General features: G+C 35.7%; 1 protein-coding gene across 1 annotated transcript; it reads left to right on the plus strand.

The window, feature by feature from the left end:
• The first annotated feature begins 493 nt into the window (after window positions 1-493).
• LOC146163112 (uncharacterized) lies at window positions 494-23,245 on the plus strand. The gene is made up of 26 exons (XM_083382886.1): window positions 494-589; window positions 1,057-1,097; window positions 1,490-1,564; window positions 2,004-2,067; window positions 2,484-2,558; window positions 2,938-3,091; window positions 4,463-4,557; window positions 5,168-5,286; window positions 6,356-6,504; window positions 7,116-7,204; window positions 7,831-7,947; window positions 8,510-8,570; window positions 8,938-8,993; window positions 9,533-9,871; window positions 10,919-10,996; window positions 11,642-11,768; window positions 12,214-12,330; window positions 12,902-13,095; window positions 14,014-14,151; window positions 14,506-14,650; window positions 15,174-15,379; window positions 15,723-17,349; window positions 17,807-18,022; window positions 18,657-18,705; window positions 19,905-20,411; window positions 21,108-23,245. Exons 1-26 carry the CDS (start codon window positions 494-496, stop codon window positions 21,121-21,123), a joined length of 4,950 nt encoding a protein of 1,649 aa, XP_083239012.1. The 3' UTR covers window positions 21,124-23,245.
• Window positions 23,246-24,914: the final 1,669 nt, after the last annotated feature.

Here is a 24,914-nt window from a genome sequence, read left to right on the forward strand (position 1 = left end):
AAAGGAATAATAAAAACAAATAAATCTGCAATAAAAAATTACTCTTATCAATTTAATCAATTTAATCAATTTACTTATTTGACCGTATTAAAGACATAATTTGGCCTAAAATATTAGCCAATTAACGGAAAAGAGGTAAATAATTCGGAAAACTGCTACAATAATAGCTGAAACAGGCTTCATAATGCAAAAAAAAGTCTGCAATAAAAAAATTCCACTTTTTAAATTATTAATTTTTTTGTTTAACGGTGTTAATGACCTAACTTGGTGGCATATTTTATTCGCTGCCTAAAACATCAGCCAAGTATCATCTTTAGTCAATAAAAAAATCTTTCTTCAGTGATAAATTCCTGATATTGAAATAGACTTTCTAACACAAAAGGAAGTTTCCCCAATAAAAAATTTTCACTTATAAATTTTTTTTATTTCTTATGCTGTAATCGGTGTCGGTCATTCTCAGTAAAACATTTCCTCTCTTACAGGTTATCGGAAGATGAATAAGGGAAATGATAATGACGGACAAGTTTTAAGGCTTAAGAGCCCAGCTGGAGCTGAATCGGCGATTTACAAGTGGCCACTACCGAGATATGTAAGTAATTACAGCTTTCTTAACTATTTTGCTTCATGTGGTTGACCTAACGTTTTTATGGTATCATTAAAATTGAAAGTATGTAATTATTATCCAACAACATTAATTGGATCAATCGTTGGTACTTAACTACCTAGTAAAGTATCAACATATCAAATCAAATCAAATTATTTTATTCTGAATCTCAAATTGCTTATTTTGGTTTTTAACATTATTGTTCTCACCTATTTCAATTATAACTTACATTTACAATGCTCAAAAGACATAAATTCCATCACATTTTATTCTGAGTGCCTTACAAGGTCAATAACTTTTACAGGTTATGCAAATATTTACTTAAAAGTTAAACACAATGCCGGGCAAGATAGTTTATGTAAACTGTTGCTACCAGGCTTATTATTGCCTTTTCGGCCAACATAGTTTATAGTTTATCAGGTAAGGTTACAGTGCTTTTGTTTTGATTCTAGGAACAGAGAGATGGGGCCTTTGAAATTATCGACACAATTCGGTAAGTTTAGTAACTTATTTTACCCAATAAAGCAAGACAGAACTAATAGTTGATTAACCAAAATGTTTAGTAAACCCATATATAATAAAACAAAACTAAAATTTTGATGTATTTTAAACAAACTTTTGATTAAATTAATGATAATGAATTAAAAAAATTAACACAAATTTTTATCCGGTTTCTTATGGCTATCGGATCCTTTATGAAAAAGTATGTTGATCCTTGTTTGAATATTTAATTAGCTGTTTTCAAGAACAGCTCCCCAAATTTTTAGTTGTTTAATGTTTTGTTTAAGCAAGTAATAATACAACCTTAAACCAGGAATCTCCTTCAAATGCATTTTTATTGAACATCTATACTCGTTTGTATAACAACCAATATATTTTTCACAGATGGGTTTGCAAGGATTACCCAGACTTGGAAATGGCAATGGAGAAACACATACTGGCTGATTACAACACCAACAAGTGAGTATCTTGCCATTTTTTGATGGTATAAGGCAATTTTCACAGTAAATTCATTCAAGTAATGTTTTTGGCTAAAACAAACCATCACATATACATGGTTGAATGTAGATTAATTTAAATCTGTTTATTTTTTTGCTAAACACAACAGGTATGCTGATCTGAATGAATCTGAATATGTAAAACATTTTTGAGTTTTTTTTTGAAAATTTTTACTTGATTGAATTACTATATAAATGCAAGGCCGAATTTAACTTTTGGCTCATTGAAAATGTGTTTTAGCTTATATTTTTATGTTAGCTTTGCCAAACGATTATTAATATTTATAATTTGAATATTTGTGAGTGTATAATGTCTCCTTGCTAGATTTGATAACAGCCAAACAACCGCTGTATCAAGTTTCATCGTTCTATTGTTTCTAATCGTTTCATCTTGTGTTTAGTTTTGACAGCATGAAAGAACTTTGTAACAAATACAACCGAGCGATCGACTCCATACTGCAACTGGTAAGAACTTTACACAATATCACCATTTACCCTTTATATATACATTTGTATTTATTTACTTTAATTGTGGTTTATTGATGCAATACATGTTAAATGTCTAGCGTAAGTTTACATTCTTGTATAATTTGAAATATAAAGGTTTTAAGTAAATTAAGTTTTAACGTCTTGTTTGACGCATGTGGCTCGTTAATGTTTTAGTCTTGTTTAGTTACTTTGTCAGTTTTATCCAAATGTGTTTAAAAATGTGTTCTGCAGCACTCAATATGTCCCATTAATATAATATATTATTTTTTTAAATATGGGTCTCATGACAATATTTACCAAAACATGCTTAAAATAAAAAAAATATCCATAAAAGAATTCATGTTTTTTTTTTCAGGAGTATTGTTTTATTTTTTGTGTTTTATTATTTATAGTGGCAAGGAACAAGCAAATCTGCATTACTTCAAACCCAACCGTCTGTAGGACTCCTCAAGCACATTATGCAGCAGGTTAGTGGGTGTGAAAGTTGGTACAAGGGGGTAATAACTCACCCATAGCACCAACTCACTTGTTCTTACAAAACACCTTGGTCCTTGATACAACATATAGGGAAGAATTTGGCCCTTTTTCAATTGTAATTGGTTTTCTATTTCAATTATGACACAGTTTATATTAAATAACAAATCCAGTTTGCAAAGCAGTGTTTTTTAATCATATATTGTTTGTCATATTAATGCCATTGTTTTGTATTTTGATACCAAGCCATTGGAACCAATTTTAATGTTTAATACTGTTGTTACAGAGCCATTTCCTTGCAAAATTATAACTAACAACTATAAACCTGTCAATATACATTCATGCAGTCAGCATCAAACGATATTTACACAGGTGTACAACCACAGTGTGTTGGAGCCAGAGAAATTGAACCAATACGAACCATTTTCACCCGAAGTTTACGGCGAAACCTCCTTCGATTTGGTCGACCAGATGTTGAATGAATTAAAACTCACAGAAGACGATGTTTTTCTTGATTTGGGAAGTGGTGAGATATACTCAAAGTATTATATTTCTTCAAAGGGGTAAAAATTAAAAACATTGCAATAAATACATTGCTTGAATAATGTTTCAAATGAAAATTTTCAATGTATATGCCTTAAAGCTCAGCATACATTTTCAATTATCAACTGTTGGAAAAAAATAATTAACTCCAAAATGATAAATTTTTACATATTCACTCCATTGCTTTTACAATAAAGATTAAAATAAAACTTGGGTGATGCTTAGTTGCCTGAAACGAATGCTTTCTGGGAATTCACATTGATGTCTGATCTACCACCAATCACCAGACATGATGTATGCCATTTCCTGCGAAAAGCCACAATGCATAAAAGATATTCTGTCTGCAAGAACAAAAATAAATACCCTGCTTGTTTATGTTTTAGTTTTTAAACCTAAAGTTTTGGCTTGACTAAATCTTTGTTCAAGTTTTTAGCTTGACTAAAACTTTGTTCAAGTTTTTAGCTTGACTAAAACTTTGTTCAAGTTTTTAGCTTGACTAAAACTTTGTTCAAGTTTTTAGCTTGACTAAAAGGGCATTTTGGCTGTGTGATTTAGATATATTTAAATGTAAAGAGGCACTTTTATAAGTATTCAGACCGGATTTTTATAAGAGAATTGTGGGAGTATATTTTATATCTTTTATAAAGTTTGATTTTCTCATTTTACATCACCATAAAGCGCTTCTGTGTGCGGATTAAATGCATAATCATTCCATGCCACCAGAGTGGAGATTGTGGTTTTCAACTCTGATTCCACGCGTCACTGTAAACATGTTCTATATTTACAAGATTTGTCTGATCCAAAGATTCTGTGGTTAGAATGATTCACCGTGAATCATATACTAAGAATCTGTGTGAATCACAGTATAACTTAAAATAATGCGATTTTTCTTATATTTTGTTGGTGGAACTACGCTTTTTATTGCAATTTTACGAATGAAATTTCAATCTAATTGCTGTATAAAATTAGTATTTTTGTTTTGTCTGCATAAACAATGCATAACAAGTCATTATGTTGATTAAAGCAGGTAATGTATTTTCAAATATATTTTGGTTTTAAAATATAACGAATAGCAATATGCCAAACTGTGGTTCTAAAGCATTTTGGTATTATATAGCACTATTACCACCATAATTGTGGGTCTCGCTCATAAACTCTACATACTTTTTATACCAAAAAATTGAACTGTTCAGCGCAATATCAAAACCAATATCCAGTCACATTAAACCTACATATAAATTGGTTTCGGTAACCTGTTTGATAAACCTTTAAAATTCAACCACTAGTGTTGAAGTTACACAAAAATGATCCTTGTGTTTCTACAAATTGTAACGTTCCCATGTTTTTTCTCCAGGTGTTGGTCAGGTTGTGTTACAAGTGGCTGCTGCTTCGCCTTGCAAAATGTGCACTGGGATAGAAAAATCACCTTTACCTGCAAAATACTCACAGGTCAGTCATAATGTTAGAATCATGCTCAATGATGGTTCAAGTAAAACACTTTTGGAATGCGGAAGTGAAATACTTTTTTAAATGCAATTTGGTGTTCCGTTATTGTTGGCCGGTACGGCTCCAGAAGGGCGTGATCACAGAATACACATTTTGTATATTAATGTTTCAATCGTTCTTTTTAAAATATAAAAATATTCCTTGCTTGCATCATAATCCTGACCAGGCTACTGGTTTCGGTAAGGCTTCTCAATGACATGATGTAATGGGTGTCATTATCGTTTGTCGCTAGGACTTCAGAATAGCTTGGTCACATTTACACATTATATATTATATAAATGTCTTGGTTGTTGATGATAAAACCTGTTTTGTGAGCTCGCATTTATTATCTCACCTATGACATTTTTAGAGAACAAGTTGAAAAAACTCCTATGAGAAAATACTATTTTGTGGATTAACTTAATAAGTCGGTAATAAGTCCTTCTATATCTGAATAAGTTATATACAATTTTACTTAAGTTATAAAGGCACTACTTACTTTTAGGCAATTCTCACCCCATAACGTTAAAATTTTTTTCAAGATTTTTTTGCTTAAAGTATGTTTTTTGGTTAGAACATGGAACGTGAATACAGAAAATGGATGCGTTGGTACGGGAAGAAATATCGGCCTTTTAATCTGGAAGTTGGTGATTTTTTGGAGGAAGAATGGAAAGATAGGATCGCCCAGTCGTCGTAAGTTGCTAAGAATATCTTTGCTAAAAAGTTAAACAAAAAATTATTCCTACCACAAGCTTTGTCAGTACATCGCTTTGTTAAATAGTGTTTTTTTTTTCTTCTTTTTCTTCACCATTTACTTTTCAGTGTTCTTGGTATATATTTTGTTTAATTTTTTTATCTGTTGTTTCTCTGATAGGAGTGAAATATATTAATCATATAACCTTAAAACATACTAATTTTTGATTTGCCAAGTTCTTAAAAAACTTAGAATTTATTTATTATAATTGTTGCACTGAATATATTATTATTGAAATCAACTTAACATCAATTGTTTATCAGTAACAGCATAATAGCTAGCAAACTTTGTTGGTGAAAATATATCTTTCAAGATCTGTTAGTGTCTGACCTGAATTGCTAGCTTTGCTAGACTATTTTGCCGTTACTGATCATTTATTATATTTCAATATTTTTTTACTATACTACCAACAATGTTCTGATACTATCACTTGGTATCATGTATCAGTAATGGAGATCCCTAGTAACCATGGCCAACCAGTGCTTTACTGATGTTTCTTCGTATGTTTAATGACCGAATGAGCATCTTTTTTTCTAGGCCTAAATGTCTCAAATTGTAGAGACAATGTAGGAATCTTTAAAATAATGTTAAACATGAATTGGGCCAGCTAAGGTTTCCAGTCACATACAACTGCTGCTAAAAAGCGCATTGGAGCAAACTAACTAGTTTCCTTGCTTTGTTACCCTTTTAATATGATAAACTCGAATATTATATTGCGTATAGATTTTTTTGAAAACCGTTTAAAGCAAATCACCGAGTCTTTTTTTATCCGGTTGTTTAAAAAAAGCTGTCATCGGGGAAACTATGTGAAGCTTGCTATACTATATCGTTAGATATTTCATATACTATTCTGTTGAACTTTATATTTCCAGGTTGTTTTATTTTTTCCATTTTATTACTATACCAACAAAGTCCTGATACTATCACTTGGCATCAGGTATTGGCTCTGATCTCATATTACCAGCCATCCCCAGTAATCATGACACTCCATGTACTTGATATTTCCAGGGTTATTTTTGTGAACAACTACGCGTTCGGTCCCGAAGTTGATCACCAACTTAAGCTGAGGTTTGCAAACCTTAAGGAAGGATGCAGGATCGTGTCGTCAAAAGCATTCGCTCAAGTCAACTTCAGGATAACAGACAGGAATCTATCAGGTAAAACTCAAGTCGGAAACCTATTGTTTATAATTGGGATATAAACTGTCTTTTTTATTTTTGTGCATAATGACCATGACCAAAGGATATCAAAGCGCAAACAGACAAACTAATTTCTACTTTTGTTTTACAATTAGTGCTTTTTATTCTGCTTGTAATTTTTATTTGTTTTTATGCTATCTTTTTCTAGACATACATCAAAGAGTTGATTTTTTCCAAATAAAACTTGTTTATTTTTACTCTTGATTTATGATATTTTTTATTATCAAACATATTAGAAAACGTATTTACACAAAGCAACCCATAGTAATAATTTAAGGCTTGGTTGCAGTATTTTCAAGTTTTAGGAAAATAAAAATATAATTTTTAATTCCTCTTTTTAGTGGAATCAAATAGACAGCTAACTTATATATGATTGCAATGAAAGTTGCTCAAAATGGGCAATGATTGCACTTAAAAATATAATAACATTGTTGAAGTCAGTAGTTTCAATGGATAATTCAAATATGTATAGTTGCATTGACAACTTTTGGGGCAATGCAAAACCTGCATCATTTGTATTAGTTATGATATAAATTTGTTGCCTTCATTCATGTCAATTTATTTTGCAGATATTGGTACAATCCTGAGAGTTTCTGTGTTATCTCCACTTCGAGGTTCAGTTTCGTGGACTCCAAACCCTGTTACTTACTACCTACAGGTGCGTTTAAACCTAACTTGAGCTGGACTTTATTAAGCAAGCAACACTGTGCTTTTCTACACCTAATTGTTTTTCAAAAAAATGCATTTTCTACTGTATCTATTTTAATTTTTAAAGTAAAATCATATTGGGATTAGTTTATATTCAAGGAAAACTTTCAGTAATTTTTTGTACTATGTGTTACCCTTATTTTAATATGTTAGCAATGTCACTAAAAAAAACTGATCGTCTATGATTACTAAATATAAAAAGTTATAGGATGTTTAGGTGTACTGTACACGTAATAAAAAAAATGTTGAAAAAAATCATTTTGACCAAACTTTTTGTAATGCAAACCATTGAATTCATATATTGATAAAATTAAGAAGTTGTTTTTTGCAGAAATAACAAATTTGTAACAGTAACTTAAAATTTGGGTGCACTATGCAAGGATCTGTATTGTAGCTTGATAATAAATTACAAAGCCACAAAGGATTTAACTTATGTCGATACAAGTTCAAATCGCAACGTCTTTATGAAGATTATGTTGATTTTCCCAACCTTTATGGCTTTGCAATTCATTATCAAATTAATATTTAATTATGTATGTATGTTGTATAACTTGAACACAATATTCTTCAACACAGATTGTGGATCGTACAATGTTAGAACGATATTTTCTCTCACAAAAAGATCCGAAACTACGCGAGGAAATTGAGCTCGAGAACCGCAGATCTAAAGAAAATAGTCCGTCCATAAAAATGGTAAGATGAAGTAAAAACTTTAAACTTAGCATCTAATAATTAAAATGAAGAATAACTAGCTAATTTTTATGTTATCCTGTGCTAGACATATTTGTACACCAAAATACAAAACTTGCGAAATTTCCTAAATTCAAAGTTAATTAATTTAAATTGACTAATGGTATGTCATTGAATCAAGAATATTGTTAACTCTTAAGAAGATCTTAATAGATTTGATAGCATTTTGTAAAAATAAAAGGACATTCTAATGTTTATAGTAAATAAGGATATCTCACATTTTTTCCGAACTTTGTTCAAAGTTTCGTCTTTTAAGTAATTCACAGGTAAAATATTGCAGGTTTAAATAAAACCACCGTTGATTTTTTCACGACATAATGATTTCTTCAAGAAGCCTCAAAATGAAAACTAAAATAATATATTATAGGTTATGTACACTATGTACGATGATTGATAATGAAATTCCAAGCCAAAGAGGTTGAGTAGATCGACATCATCTTGATTAAGATTTATTATTTAGCTGTAATATATCTGCCTAGTTAATTTTCAACCTTGGTTCTTTCAGATACGAGCGGGAAAACTAAACCTCGATCCCCCAGCAGATGGAAAGGAAAATACAAGACCAAGTAGGTTTTAAGAACTCCAGGGCAATTGAGTCTTCACCTTTTATGGCTTATGGCAAAATTAATTTCTGGCACACACTGGAATTTCTGTTGAGCATTTTACTGAAATGTCACTATAAATGGAGCTGGAACACTATAATCAACTTAAAACATGCAGGAAAATGTCATTTGATATAATGGTCTCTAATCGTACATAAGTAGTTGGATCAAGAAGCTTACCAATTGAACAAAAATTAGATTCTTTGAAATTTTAAAATACCTATCGGCACCCTTGAACATTAGAAATTTCACAGAACCACTGCTCTAGTAGTTTGATGTATGTTTTAGAATTCACCAAATATTTAAAAATTATAATTTTTTTTGTTTTTAGATGAAAGTGATCAGTTGTCTCCTGGTGGAAAAAAGCTAAATGGGATAAAAAATAAGGCAAGTTATTTGATCGCTTTGCATAGATTCTAACTTTTTCATTTTGCTAGGCTTTCTTGACTTTTGCTACTCAAATCCACTAAATCTACAATTAATTATAAAAAATAAATTTTTGGCCAGCCTTTTTTTGCTAAATGCAACTTGGGTACACTATGCAAGGATCTGTAATGTAGCTTAATAATGAATTGCAAAGCCAAAAAGGTCGAGTAAATTGACAGCATCTTGATTAAGACGTTTCGATACAAACTGTGTCACATTGTTACATTAACAGAATATGACCTTTCTGGCTTTGTAATTCATTATGGAGAAAAATAAAGAGTTTAATTTTCGTTCCAAAATACTGACATTTCTATTCCAACCATTTGGATCAACCAACTTAAAATACAATAACAACAATATTTTATAATAAATCATATTAAATTAAGGTCATTTGATACATACTTGTATCATCATTTGTTAAATGCGAGCATTAACTGAAAGATGATACTAATTTGTATTGATAAAATAATGTTCTAAATGCAACTTTATTTTCCGTTTAGAAGGAGAGCGGTTCATCGTCACGCTCCGCCACCCCTGGTCCAGGTTCCATCACCGCGGCTGCCAAAAAAAGTCGTAAAGTCAGCGAGTTATCGAGCGAAAGTGACGACAATGATGAATCGGATTACGCAGAGACAAACGATGGGCAAGAAGGTTCGGAAAACAGCATCGACCTAAACGAGTCATCCTCCGATGAGTACGTTGCCCCTCTGAACAAGAAACGCGCAAACGCTCCCCCGAAACGAGTTGCAAATAAATCGAAAAATACCTCGAAGCGAGCAAAATTAACCCTCAAGTTTCCATTAGAAACTGATGAAGTTAAAGACACAATCCCAGAAAAGGTACTTTTTGGTTTAGTGAAATGAAATCTTTTTATTTTTTTGGCAGTAAACAATTTTTTTCTTATTCAGGTCAGTTTAAGCATTTGTTTTTTGATTATTTTGCAAATTTTAAACATCAACGATATTAAAGTGTAATTAACTTACTTTTTGTTAGTGATACGAAATAATAAATTAGACAAAATATAATCTTTTTTATATATTTTTTTTAATTTTGTTAGTTTTTGTAACCATTTTTTTAATTATTATTTTTTTTAATTTGTAGTGACTTAATCATTCGCTGTTGCACAAAGTTTTAGTGAAATCTTTTCAACTGTTTAATAGAACCAAATTGGTTTTAGCAATAGTAGCATTAATAAAGTTTAGAAAAAGTCATTAGTTAAATATACCATATTTTAGACTGTTTAAACTTCATTTTCTTTTTTTAAATAATAAATTACCTAAAGTACAATTTTGTGTGAAAAAGTTTTTTTTTTCTAATTAAAAGTAAATTGTTTATCAGCTCCAGTTAGACAAAAAATAAAACCATTGGTAAATTTTGTGAATGATTTTTAAAATAACCAAGTTGACTTAAATTTACCAAATTAAATTGACCCTGCAATGTTCCTGACTTGATTGTGCTGGTAAATGCAGAACCTTTAAACCACAGCTCCATGTTCATGAATAATTAATTCATTCTTAATGGACAGTTTATTTAATATACCACATTTAAGGGAAGCATGTGACGCCCACATTATATTGGTGGGCACATGGCACTTCATTATTTGTGGTTTATTCTTAATAGCACGCTGTATTGATCTAGTTTTTGTTAACTTGCTTTTTAGCTTGTATGTCAAACTTTCTTTTAAACATTTTTTCCATCTCGTTTAGATTGGATTGTCTTATTGTATGTTGCCACTTAAATAAAAGCTTGCAAATGCCATGTATATTGGCCCATTGTACCACTGGAGCATAAAATCATTATTTGCTAAATTTAAAACAGACATGCTCTTGTTTTTTCCTTATGTGTCAGTAAAGTCTTCTTGAATAAAAGTTTTTTTATTTATTTAGATAAAATCTCCTGATGAAATTACCACTTCGGGAAAATCAAAGAGAATTCGTCGGAGCAACAGAAAACCAGTACCTAAGGTTTCTATGTTACTTTTATATAAAGTATAGTTCTTAACTGTATTGTTTTTAGTGTGATCTTTGCAAAAAAAAACTTTTTTGTAAAATACAAAATGTGTTAAAATCTAAAATTCTTTCAAATTCCAAGGTTTTATAAAAATCAGTTGTACAATTTTCTTTTAACGTGATGAAATTTGCAATATCTGTGCAGAGACATTTATTTTTGTAAACAAAACAAAGGCGACCATCCGGTTAGGGATCTTTTTAAAAGGTTCACCTTTCACCATTACACAAGTGTAACATGTCATGCAAGAATTGATATTACTGAAAGTCCTTCCTATATTTAAAATGCAATTTTAATGCAAATGTACAATATAGTAAACCTTTGCATATATGGTTACAATTTTTTTAATTAAAGTCTGCACCCACACCATTTTCTAACTTATGCTGTTTTAATATTGCCAAATTTGTTAATGGAATTTAGGTTGCCATTATTTTTCCCCCAGAGCTGCAGTGTAAAGTCTTATTAAATGATGTATAGATATTAATACTTTACAGAAGTGGTGGAATGTAAAACTCAAAATTCCAAAAATCTCATGATTTTAAAGGCAATACTAAAAATCAAGCCAACTGTTTGCTCAAGGAATAATGCTTTCTTCTTTGCAGCGAAACCGAACAACCTCGCCCTCATCCGCACAAAACGATGCCCGGAAATCGAAGAAGAAGATTAACGAGGAAAACATGATGGCCATCCAATTCCTCCACGATAAAACCGTGGGAAGCGATGTTAGAGGTGAAACTTGAAGGTTTTTTTTATTGAATAACTTTTTATTTGCACCATGAAAAAATAACTTCTATTGCAAGCTACAGTTCATTTCGGCCCCTTTCTCTTATTACAACCCCTAATAGATAAAAAATACAGTTACTTTTGTTCAACATAACGAACACTATGTTTTTAACTATATATATATACTTTTAGGGCATTTTTATTGTATGTTAAAATTTGTAGTAATTTATTTAAATGTGTTTTAAAAGAGTTATGTGATCTGTTTGTTAGTTTCTACAAATGATTACACCGTCTGAAGTAATTTGGAACTCTATTAACCCTGGAAAAACATTTTTTTCATAGCAAAAACAAATCAAAAAAAGTAAAAACAAAAAAACATATTTTAAAACGCACGGTTTACGCCTTCTTGATATTTTTATATCTAACTGTTAATTTTGTTTTTCTTTGTTAGATCCTGGTGACTTTGTGAATATTGCTGAACTAAGCAAACCAATAATAACAGCAGCTTCATCAAGTCCTGCCTCTGCTCTCAAAAAGAAACAAATATATGCGCTGGACTTTATGTTTGGTGAGTTTTGTATGTTATTTTAACTTTTTGTGCGGAGGCTAACTATTGTTTAGATTGTTGGACAAGGTGCGTAACTGAAAAAAGGCACATTTGGCCAGGGTCGGCCTCAAAATTATTTTTTTAACACAGAAAACTGAATTTAGTTAGGTTTACTGTTTTAATGGCTTTTTGCAGTCGATTTATGTAGCATTTTGTGGGCCACAAGTCCAATGCCCCTTGTATTAAAGAGCACGAGGGACACCACAACTAACAAGTGTTTATTCCTCAGAGCTTTTGAGAAAAAATCAGCAGCGTAATGGTTGGAGGTTTAGTTCGGCGTAGTAAGAATTTAAAGCCTATACTAAAGTATGCTGAGTGCTACCTACTTTTGTATGGGCTTTGATATTTGCCTTCCATACCGATTTGAAGAAAAAGTCCCAAAACAGTAATATATCCAGTGTTCGCCGAAAAAGCAGACAAAAGCTCTTGGTTCTGTTTTACATCTAAGAAGAAAGTTTATTTACCTTGCAAATATCAACTAAAGTCAAAATAGACTATAAAAAGAAAAAAAAAAACCTTTTGTTCTTTCCAGAGCGTTGGAAGATGCGAGTTCTTCGACTGATGTGCGATTCTGTGGGAGATGGATTCCTCCAGAAGCTTACGATCCAACTTCAGGAGGAGAAGAAGAAGCAAGCCAAGCTGCGCGAGATGCTCCAGCTCCTCCACGCAGATGTGAAGACACTCACTGAAGAAAGCGCAGCCCTCGCTCAAACTAGACTCAATGAGGTCGGTTCGGGGTTGTTGTTTATCTCATAGGGTCGCCACAAAGTCTTAACTTTAAGAGTCTTTCTTATTGGATTGATAGTTGTGATATGTATTTGATAAACCATGTGTTTTTTCCAAAAGTTATATTGAAAATGTAAATATAATAGTGTTTGAATTTATTTTATGCAAAGCTTAAGATATAGGTTTGAAAAGCTCACATATCAAAGGAAATTTTTGAACTATAGTGTTTTGTTTTTTAAATTAGATTTAAACATGTTAAGTGATCTTTAGCTTTTGTTTTTCCAGAGTGTAGTTAAGGATTGTTCATTTTTGGTTGTGAAATCATAAACGTTTTACACGGTCTAATTCTAAACCTATATTTGCTTAGCGGAACTTTGATAATTTCGGTAAATGTCTTCTTTTCGCATACTGGTAATGTGACCAGTGTTTCTCAAGCTTTTTATCATAAGCAACCGACAGACCAAAAAATAGTTCGTGCCTTTGTTTAAATACATTCAAGAGAACGACGGGTTGGCTGGTGAAAAAATACATGACTTGTCAAACAATGATCTTAAGACTGTTTATTTATTAAAACAGATAAAACATAAAATAATTTCTTAAAATCTTTCAGAAATATATACTATGCCTACAAATGAATTAAGAAACTGATGATGCCTTATAGGCGTAATATATATTTCTGAAAGATTTTAAGAAATGATTTTATGTTTTATGTGTTTTAATAAATAAACAGTCTTAAGATTTTTGGATACGAAGACAAGAATCTTTCTTTTACATTTTATTGTCCGCGGGAGATCCTTACTTTCTAAAGTGTTTCAGCTTGTTAAACAATGCATTTACTTACCGGACGCCGTTCTGGACCGTTCCGACTTGCCTCACCATTTGCTTTTGTGATCTTACCGGTGTGGTTACTTGTTCCAGCTTCAGATCGACTCTCGCGACCCTAACACCCTCTACTCGCTGATAAACGCCGAACACGCGAGGAACCAGGGACTACAAGCGCAGTTCCAACACCTCTATGCAAGCTTGAGGCTCGTGCAGCAGCAGAGCTGGCGAATGGTGGGTCACCAATTCACCTGTATATGTAGATAACTTGTGGGTGCTGAAAACGTATTAGCGACAAAACTGGAAAGTTGTGAATGGAATGTCTGTCGTTGCAATGGAATGAGTTATTACAAAAAAACGCTCTATAGAAAATTAAAAAAAGTTAAGTTAAAAAAACAAAAAATAACCAAAATGGAAACAACCTGAAAAAGTCTAATTACTTCTTTTCGCAAAAAATAAAACTAGGAAGAACTAAAGCCAGAACCCTTTTCTAAAAAACAGAACGGCCCTGCCAATTTTAGTTATTCGCATGAAACTGCAACTACTTGACGAAATATCAGTCAACAATCCACAATTATGACATCACAGGTGAAGACAGAGCCAGGTACTGCCCCCGAGTCGAAACCGGTTACTGACGCTTCCAAGGACGATTCTGTGAACAACTTGCTCCAGAACGCTCTGGTGATGCTGGAACATCAGAACCTAGATGGGATGGGGATGGCTCAGTCGCTAGGTCAGTAAATAATATTCGATACTTGTATTTTATTCCGATATTCGATATTTTGGCCGAAAATAACGGCTGGCCGATTCGATATCAAATGACGTCATTACTGTACTAGGGTCGACCTGCCACAATTTTCTTTAATTTGAAACAAGTTAAGTTTCTAATTTTTATGTCGTTTATTCCTAGTTCCAACTGAATAGGTTACTGGAAGAAGAAAGATCGTTTTATGATTTTTTTCTTGGATTTTGTCCGGGTCGATAGTGTAATTAAATGAAACTTATGTCACTCGTCCAAATATCGGTCCTAAATTTGCTTTTAACAAGTTTTCTTGGTCACTGAAGAAATCAGACCTTAGGCTTAAGTAAAGAAGCATTTAGGCAACCTTTACAGAAAATTTACTAAATTTATAAATAACAACATGTAAAATAAAATATGGATTCGCAATAAAAGACGCAGATAAATAAATAACAATCCTGATAATGCTTCAAAACCACACCGCCTTGTCGTTTTAACACTAATTACCTCCTCACAGGCCTCACGTTAAACTCCCTGTTGCCAAGTGACGGTGCGCCCCTAGCAACCGGCGGTTACCCTAGCAACTACCGCCACACGCCCGACCCCCTGACCCGGTTGCCACGGGCAACAGATCACCCCAGGGTCCCGGATGAAGCCCGCGATCTAGGGGATTCCCCCGAGCACCAAGAACTGCCACCAGAGGCGATGGAGATCGTCCAGCAAGTGAGTTGAACTTTGGCCTAGTTAAAAGCCCGTAAAGGAAAACTTTAACAAGGTTTTCTAAAAGTGTATTTTATACACTTAAAAGCCTGTAAATCCGATAAATCATTTTTATGATTTTGTCTTGTATAATGTCTTTACTATTTCTATTAAAATTACTAAAAAACCCGTGTATTGTGTTCCAAAGTATATAAAAACGTTGCCAAAAATCAAACACACACTTTATTTTTCATTTCCGCTGTTTTAACTTTTGGCCTAGTGGGATTCCGTAAACAAAACTTCTGATATTTATGTGGACGCATGTTTAACCCCTAATAGCGCCCTGACCTGCGACCTCTAACCTCAGGTGCTTACCAACTACGACGAGCACATGCAGAGCAAGAAGCAGCATCCACCACCAACATCCACAACTCTTCCCCAACCTCAAGTGAAGAGAAAAAAGCAAAAGTCCTCATCCCGATGTTCCAAGCTCGCAGGAGAAGCGATCCGGCTCCACGAGGCCCAGCATCTCCTTTCCGCGTCAGAATTCTCCCCTGTGACCCCTCCAGACACCCCTGCAGCTAGCACAGCCCCCCTACTCAACCCCACCTTCGTAACCCATAGCAACAAGCTATCTACCGCCCCCGCATGGCCGCACACCGGCGTCAAGGCCCACGGCGCCTCAGGACAGGTTCCGGGGTTTCCCCAGACCGACTGGCCCCTTAACCCCGCCTACACGGGACTCCCCCCGCCCCCAGCGTCAATGGGACCGCCCCTCGATAACCCACCACACTTCAACATACAAAGCTTGGTCTACAAAGGCGGGGTTTCCCCGGCACGACCCCTACCCCCCACTGGGGAATTCCCGAAGCCCCCGGTCACCCCGATACTGAAGCACATCAAGACGGAGCCCCACCAACCCATAACCCCGCCCTTACACACCCACTTTAACCCACCCCTGTCGTCCCCCTTAAGCCCCAGGCATTACCCCGCCTCACCCAGCTACATCTCGCCCCAACAGCGACAAGTGGGTGCGGCGGGGTTCGCTGCACCGGGGAAGCACCAGAGGCCCCTCAGCTCGGCCCCGCACCACTCGAGCGCCCCGGTGGCATCCCTGTACCCCCACATCCACTCAACCCCCCACTTTAGCACCCAGTCCATGTTTCCTGGGTCCGGGGTCACTCAGCAGCCCCTCATGATGTCAGTCCTCTCCGTGGGAGGATCGAGAAGCGCTCCTTTCACTTCTCCACCTCCTCCCAGGAGCAGCGGGGAATCCCCAAAGGTCCTCCCGCTCTCTGTGAAGATCCCTCCTGTGTCTTCGGATGCGGTTGCCAGGAGCCTCGACCATAGCAACCTCCTCGCTCGATCCGCGATCAAGCAACCGGCGGTTACCACGACAACCACGTATCTCTGCAACGACGGCTTCTCGCCGCTGACTCCGACTGAGACCTCAATCAAGGATGTGATTGCTCTCGCATCCGTCTACCAGGAAGTCCCGGGAGCGAAGACCCTCGGGAGTCTGACCAGCGTCAAGTATCCGACCAAACCTTCCTTCGCTTCCCCGACAACCACGAGAGCCGACTCGGCGACCGACTCCGCTCCGGAGACAGAACAACAGCTGAGTCCTCCAAAAAAGAAGGCGTACATGATCGCGGTTGCTACTAACAACGCTCCTAAGCTTCCGACCGATGATCACACGGTTGCTAAGGAACCGGTTGCCAAGGAGCTCGAAGCCGCGAGCCCGGAAGAGGCACCGCTTGTGATCGATGAAGAAGGGAAAGCGAAGAGCGAGGACTTTCTTCTGCAAGTTTCGAGCAGCGAGAAAATTCCTCCTACTGATGCGGAAGATCATCTTCCCGCGGATGACAAGAGCTCCTCCAACGACCCACAGGATTGCTCCGACGAGAAGCAGATTATGACGTCACCATCGGCTGGACAAACACAATGGCCGAAGACAAAGAAGCAGCGCGCGTGCACCAAAGTTGCACCGGCAGGTTGGGATTTGTTTAAAGTAAATGCTTTCTATCTTATCGTTGCAATAAAGTTGTGGAATAACTACGATTGCCTAAATTTTGTTTAAAAATTTAATTTGTTCCATAGTGGTATCATTTGCTTACTAAGAAAAACAGTTAATTGCTCCACTGGACATACAATAAACTAAATACAGCTATTTATAGATAACTTTCCCGAGTTTTGCATAATTCTCATGATTCATTTTGTAGTTCATTTAAATTACTTAGTGAACCGGGTAAATAGCCTCAGTAAATGTCTATTTGCCATCTGCCCAGCTCTATTGATTAACTCATTATGCACTTATCCTTCTTTCGTGTCTGGTTAATAGACTACCTTTTTTATACTTTACTAAGAACGAATAAAAAGTTCTTGGTGCGTGTTAAATGAACCTACAAAAAATCAAACATCTTACACTTTACCCATTGTATTATTTTCCAGAAACCTCCCAGATTACAACCGAAGCATCAAAGCAATCCACCGACGTCGCCCTTGCATCTCCCCCACCAGTGACGACCCCTGGCACCCCTCCCCCTCAAAACGCTCCCCCACGCAGCACAACCCCTGGCGCCAACCCAACTTGGGGGAATTCCCAGCCTCCGAAACCCGCAGCACAAATAAAGAATGAAGTTTCTCAACCATCTCCGACACAACAACGTATGTAGGATAGTTACAAAATAAATCTAGATTAGGGGTCGCCAAATTTTCTCCGGCCGGTAACTTCATGTAAGGGTGGACTCAGCGATCACTCGAGAAGGTTTAAAAACAGCAATATCTAAATCGGAATGATCTATATCATAGTATTAACACCAATGATGGATTTTTTTGTTGTAAAAGCTTTAATCCGTGATCGTCTTCTGATTGACGTGAACACAAAAATAAAAGCTAGATAAAGGTGATTATATACTTCCCTTAATATTAGCTAAGGATGGTTGGGTAAAACACAAAAAGACCATGAAGCAACAATACCTAAAGTAGAATAATTTATATTTACAGTATTGAGGCCGATGACATAATAAAGCCAAACACGCATTAATATCCACGACAGAATAAGATCTAAATCGTCTGAATAAGACCTAACTCTGCCGGAATAAGGCCTAAATTCATCGGAATAAGGCCTAAATGGCCAAAATAACGCCTGAAACCGTAGGTAGAGGATATGGGACGATCGGGACCGTTCAAACCTAATAGGGAAGTTAGTGATTTAGTTCATAATTTTTTGGTAATATTGCATAATCGCCCCTGTTTAACGAATTGTTTTGTCAATAACATCTATACTGTTATTTTACAGCGGGCAAACCAACTCCACAGCAGCATGCAAGGGACGCCCAAAAACGAAGGTATTTACCTTAAGTATTATTATAGTGCAGTGATTTTCCTCAAGTAAACCCCATTATGACGTTAGAATACGTATTGTTTGAGTGGAATGTTTAAACAATACCACGTACTTGGCTATTGCACAAGCTGGTATAAAGACTTTTAAAATAATTACATTTCTATTTTTAAAATCATTCACAAAGATAAAAGTAGGCCTTAATTGACTTCTAAAACTAGTCCACGTTCCCCCAAGGAATTCAATTACCCTAGTTCAGAGGTGTCCAACTCAAACATGCCGGCGTGCCAATTTTTATCTTATAACTTCTTCCTGTGCCAAAGTTTCGTAACCGAACCAGTTCTTTTTAATCATAAAAGCGCCTTTTTTACAAAAAATAAGAACGTTTATTTAAACTTGAAAAAAAAACTGTCTAGTAGAAATGCGCATCACTACATCAAAGTGTCTCTCGGTGAGCTGACTTTTGTTTCTTCACACCAAGCTATATAATATTATGTGAATGCTAGCCTCCATACAGTAAATGTTACTATATCAAAAGTAATTGTTGTGATTGCCGCGATTGTTTTATATTGTTAACAAACAAAGGAATATTGTGAACAAACAATGGCAATTGGCTGTATAACAAACTTAGTATTTTCTGACAATTGGCTAAATAACAAATTGAGCTTTTTTAGCAATAGCTAAATAACAATTTTAGTATTTTGGGGGGAGGGCTTGCGTGCCATTTTTTATTAGGTCGCGTGCCGCTTGTTGGACACCCCTGTCCTAGTTTAAGAACCCCTGCAATAACAAAAATATATAGCTTTCTCATTTACTTGTTCTGAATTAAGAAACACTATCATATATGCTAATTGAACCTGGTAATACCATTTTAAAACGGGTTTGAAAAGTTAAAATGCTTAGCTTAACAAGCACAATTAAATTTGAATAGCTCGGAAATTATGACCCGTTTTTGTAAGCAACTTAATAATTATATTGCTCTTTGGCAGATAGCAATCATTTTGCTCTGCTTTATTTAATTGTACTATGCAAAATTTATTTTTAGTTCGCGACTTATACCATTATGGCGTTTATAATGCGAAAGTATTCAAGTGTAACTGTTATATTACAATGCAGTGTTTTGCCTCAAGTAAACCCCTTAATGACGTTGATAATACACATTGTTCAAACAGAACGTTGTCACAATACCACCTACTTGTATTGCAGAAATTGGGGCAACAAGCGGCCATCCTGGGAGGGTCGCCCACCCACCCGCTGGAGGGGTAACCGACCCCACAACTTCCACGAAAACATGGGGCCAACACCCCCTCGCCCCTCCATGAGCCCTCACCCCCAAACTATAGGGGCTCCCCCTAATCTCGGGGTTCCCCCTAACATGGCCGCCCCGCCACCACACCCACAGTGGAACGAGAACTTTTACCCCCAACAACCCCCAACTATCACCCCTGGGTTTTACCCCCCAAACATCCCCTACCCCACAATGGTGACCCCTGGGGTCCAGTTCCCTGGGTTCCAAGCCCCAATGCAGTTTTACCCCCCTAACCCCGCGTTCGCCCCTCCCCCACTCCCGGCAAATGGGCCCCCACCTCTCCCGAGCGGGGGTCCCCCTCCGCAACCTCCTTTACCCCCTAAATGGGAAACCCCCCAAAGTTTGAGCAGCATCAATAGCGACCTCCCACCGCCACCTCCTCCACCGGGAAGGCCACCAGCAAGGTAAAGACTGCTAGTTGTACCTTGATTAAAATAAAAATTAACTAAAATATACGTTTGACATCTGCTGGGACACGATACTAAGGTGGCATTTAAATTAAAATTAATTAAAATATACTTTAGTGTATAATGATTGGAGGCTGTAGTAAGACGTAATAAGAATATCAAAGCCCATACAGAAGTAGGTATATATTGAAAAAGAATAAAGAGTTATTGGAAACGTTCGAAATGATGCCTACTTCTATATGGGCTTTGACATTCTTATTACGAATTAAAATATACTTTTAAATTCTGACCGGACCCGATGCTTGCTATATAAAGTTGCAGTAGGGAAATTAGGCGGATACTAAGGTGGTATCAGTGCCTACGATACCAAATTAATTTGTGCTTGCGATACGAAGCTGCGTTATGTATCTTTTGAAGGAACCCCAAATTAATTGAATGGCGATTGAAGGTAGCAGAGCCTGTAAATGCAAAAGCAAACTTTGGCGTAGTGAGAAAATCAATACCCATGTAGAAGTAGTAAACTGTGTTTCTGACATCACCACTGAACTTCAATACTTTGTATATCAAATATATTTAAACCACGGTAGGTGATGCAATTTTAGTTATTTGAAAAGCTGTAAATTGTCTGTCAAATGTCTTAGAATTTTGTTCTTAAAATTGTGTTTAAATCTTATATTCGTTTGTTGTTTTCAGTTCCAATTCCCACTGACGTCTGCAGGAAATGTGCCTCCAATACGCAGCGATTTGAGGGAAAAACTCCTCCAGAGACCCAGCGGTGCCTCAAATGTTCCTTAGCACTGGAGAAAAAATACAAGTCAAAACAAGACGGAGCAGCTATGCAAAGTTAACGCTAGGAAATTTCTAAAAAAACGCCTCTTTTTTTACCAAATTCGCCTCAAATAGCTTCATATGCAACATAAAGGTCGAAAAAATAAAAAGCGTGCCAATGTTGCGAACGTGAGACCATTAAGTCGCGTTTGTTTAGGACTTTTGTAGGTAATTCTTGTAAATAGCTTCCACAAACACCTCGTCATGCGAAGCCTTAGCGACCTTTTTAGACAAGAGGTACACAAGAACTGTGGATTCGTGCTACAAGGACTTTACTGGGTTGTGGAGCCTTCAACCTAATGATTTTGGCGTGTTAGTATAAGTTTTAATCTTCCTTAAAGTGTTAAATCTTCCTTAAAGTGTTAAACCAAACGCACAGATCTAAATTGGATAACAAGTTAACCACCTTTGACTTACCATACTATGTTGAAGTTTTTAAAAACTGTTTAAAACCTGATTTTAATCAAATTGACTGAGCCTATTGCTTTACATACTTGGGAAAGCTGAAGTGAAACAACCAGAAAAGTCCTTAATTGCACCCTAGGAAATTAATTGCACACCTATTATCGGTCCAGTGTCAATACTACCGTATATAGTGCGATATTTTTAGCATAATTAAGAAATTCGTGATTGTTGCTTAGTATGAAGTTGTATGTGAGTTCGAACCTCACCACAGACTAGTTTTACGAACAGGATGCAGCAGGCAACGGTGCTATGGCTGTTGGTAAAGCGGCAGGTATTACCGAGGTCGTGAGTTCGAACCTCACTGCAGGCTAGTTGTTCTTCTAGCCTTGTCTTTATTTCACTGCAATCCTGATTATGACAACCGATTTCGTCAATAACCTTTCCAAAGCACCCGGTGTGTTGTATTTCCCGTTCTCTTGCATGTCTATTGCGTCATTATCGTCCTACGTAATAAGGGGTCTTTGTGATTTAAAAATGAATTTTTCGACAAGATATCCACATCCCTGACAAACCTAGAATTGTTTTTTTTACTCAGATGTGTGTCCTATTTAACAAAGTTTCCTTAGCCACAAATTTAGTGGTTAGTTTTTGGTGTATTTTGTTTTTGATATGATTGCATGTAGAAACCTGCCTTTAATTGTATTTCCACATTTTGCGGCATCCGACATTTGTTTGTGTAGAATGCTGCATTAGTCTTTGTTCAAATGATTATACTGTGCGCATCTCTTTATAAAAAAAATCCGCCAAAAATTGGTGATATACTAGTTTGGGCGACAGAAAAACATTTTTTTTCTTCGACAGAGTAAAAAACCCTTTTTATTATTAAAATAATAAATATGATGCATTAGGATTGTTCAAAAATGTTGCCTTCTTCTGAATAGGCTTTTTGATATTTCTACGTCTTATTTTCCAACGCAATAAATATTTTTTTCCAAATTTAGCTCAAATTCAAGCTAATTTCACCCAAGCTAAAAAAAGGACGAATAATTTGTTCAAGAAATAATGTACCAACTCCTTAAAGCCATTTTAAAATTCAAGTTTAGCTTCAAGAAAAAGGGTTTTACAGATTAAATTTAAATATATTTAACCTCTTGGGTGCTCGTTTCCGTGCTTTGATCGCACGAATAAAAAAACTCTATTTAAATTATTTTTAGCCCAATGTTTAAAATAAATGAATTTTTTCGTAGCCTTTACGCAATGTCGTTCCGGCTTTGTTCTTCTAACTTCACGTGCCCCATCATCAATCTTAGTCCTTTATATTTTGAAAGGGTGCTTCAAAAATTTCAGCCGGCCAAAAAGGTTCCCGCTATAAACATACCTGCTCGTACTTTTTATGAATTTTCTGCACCAAATTCCCCTGTGTGAGTCGACTTGGTAGTTTTAACCCGTATTTTTACGTTTTACTTCGCGTTTATTCTTACCTGGCTTTTCCGCTTTAATATTCGGCTTTTTCCAAGGTGTAGCTTCCGCTAGACGTCGCTCGTGAGTCGTGTACATAACGTGATGCAAAGAATCTTCAAATATCAACCTTTTCCAGTTTGGCGCCCATTATTTTTTACATGTGTTGTATTTTTCGATTTAAAAGAACACAATAGTAGAGTTGGTGTGGTGGATTTAAGCAGTTTAGAAGGAAGGTGGGTCTGTCACGCCAAAATCGGTCCGGCCGGATCGATTTTGGCGTTGGAACAGCCGCTAAAACAGGTCTGGCTAGGGTTAGGTTTAGGCCGGACCAGTTTTAGCGGCTGTTCCAACGCCAAAATTGATCCGACCAGTTTTGGCCCCAGACCAAATTTCGCGTTACAGAACAACCGTTATAATTCGCCCAAGAGTAAGGAGAATTAGTTGCATGAAATTTTAAAAATGACGTCACAAGAGTATGTCATAAAAAAACGCTTAAGGCAAGTATGTCAGGAAACCTAAGGTTATCTTTCGATTCAGTGCACAAATGTGCAACTGAAACCTTAGTTTAAATACAAAGAACTGTGAAAGTGGGATATGGCCTGCTATTTTTTTCTTATTTAACCGGAGCGCCGTTTCACCTTACTTTTAACGCTATGTCCAACGGGTAGAGCAACAAAATGTGACCTACGACATAATGCCCCAATAAATAGAAATACACTTCAAATGTTGTTGGATGCATTTCCAGACTAAATTTTAAGGAAATTTTAAACTTAACGACAACTTTATAAAGCTACAATTATTTATTTATATTTCTTTAGCTATTGTTTATAAAGTTAGACATAAAATTTTAAATCCGAACTGCGATTTTTAATCCTTTCAGTTATTCGGCCTTTTTATAAAAACTTTGCGACCCCTGACCTGCCGTAATGTAATTTTTCGATAAATTTTAAATAGCTTAAAATAAATTACAAACGCAATTGCTAACTTGTAAGTAACGCGCTAATAGACGATTAGTTAATCACTCGACATTGTCATATTTTCTGTGGGGTTTTCCACTGAACAGCTATCGAACCTTTAAGTTAGCATGTCCTTTGATAGACTATTGCTCATTGTAGATTACAATCACTTTTCATAATGATGGCAAAGCGAATTAAAAGTTTTGAAGACACCTGAAATCTTTGCAACACTTGCCTTTTGTTTTGTTTGCACAGATTTTCAGAAAGGTGTGCACCCTGAAACCAACTCTAAACCAAACAAAATAATCTCTGTTTTCGAACTTTATATCTGGTTCCAATTAAAAATGTATGTTGCAAGCAATTGGTTCGAAACAAGTTTCTAACCAACCTAACGACTTGTTCCCAGACAAATGAATTTTTATCTGTTTGTTTACTTATTGGCACGATAATAAATTACACAACGAAAAAAAGAGACAAACGATCAAACAAAAGAAAAAGAGCCCCTAACAAGAAGCGATAAGTACTTCTACCGACTAGTGACTATAGTGCATTTAACCAACGCCTATATATAATAGATAGGCGTTGATTTAACTAGACATGAGTTATATTTTGACTACCGGTACGCAATAAGGTAAGTTTTTAACTGCTTTCACTGTGTTCAACCTAACGCTTATATATGTTTTTGTTTTTTCTGAATAGTATACAATAAAACACAGATGATATTTCGTATGCGGACAAGTTAATTGAGACAATTCTTGGCGGCGATCTAGCTAGAATCGTACCACTTTTTTTAGTAACGAAACAAGTTGTCAAAATTGAAATTGCAAGAAATAAACAAATGTGGTAGAAT

Source organism: Ascidiella aspersa, chromosome 2, assembly GCF_963924565.1.
Source record: "Ascidiella aspersa chromosome 2, kaAscAspe10.2, whole genome shotgun sequence".
In the NCBI taxonomy this organism is placed as follows: Eukaryota; Metazoa; Chordata; class Ascidiacea; order Phlebobranchia; family Ascidiidae; genus Ascidiella; species Ascidiella aspersa.

Excerpts from the sequence above, each read along its gene's own strand:
- LOC146163112 (XM_083382886.1), top strand. The coding sequence starts at position 494 with ATGAATAAGGGAAATGATAATGACGGACAAGTTTTAAGGCTTAAGAGC. Across the intron at positions 8,571-8,937 it reads AAAGGAAAATACAAGACCAA|ATGAAAGTGATCAGTTGTCT; the intron begins GTAGGTTTTAAG and ends TTTTGTTTTTAG. Across the intron at positions 14,651-15,173 it reads GGGGATGGCTCAGTCGCTAG|GCCTCACGTTAAACTCCCTG; the intron begins GTCAGTAAATAA and ends ACCTCCTCACAG.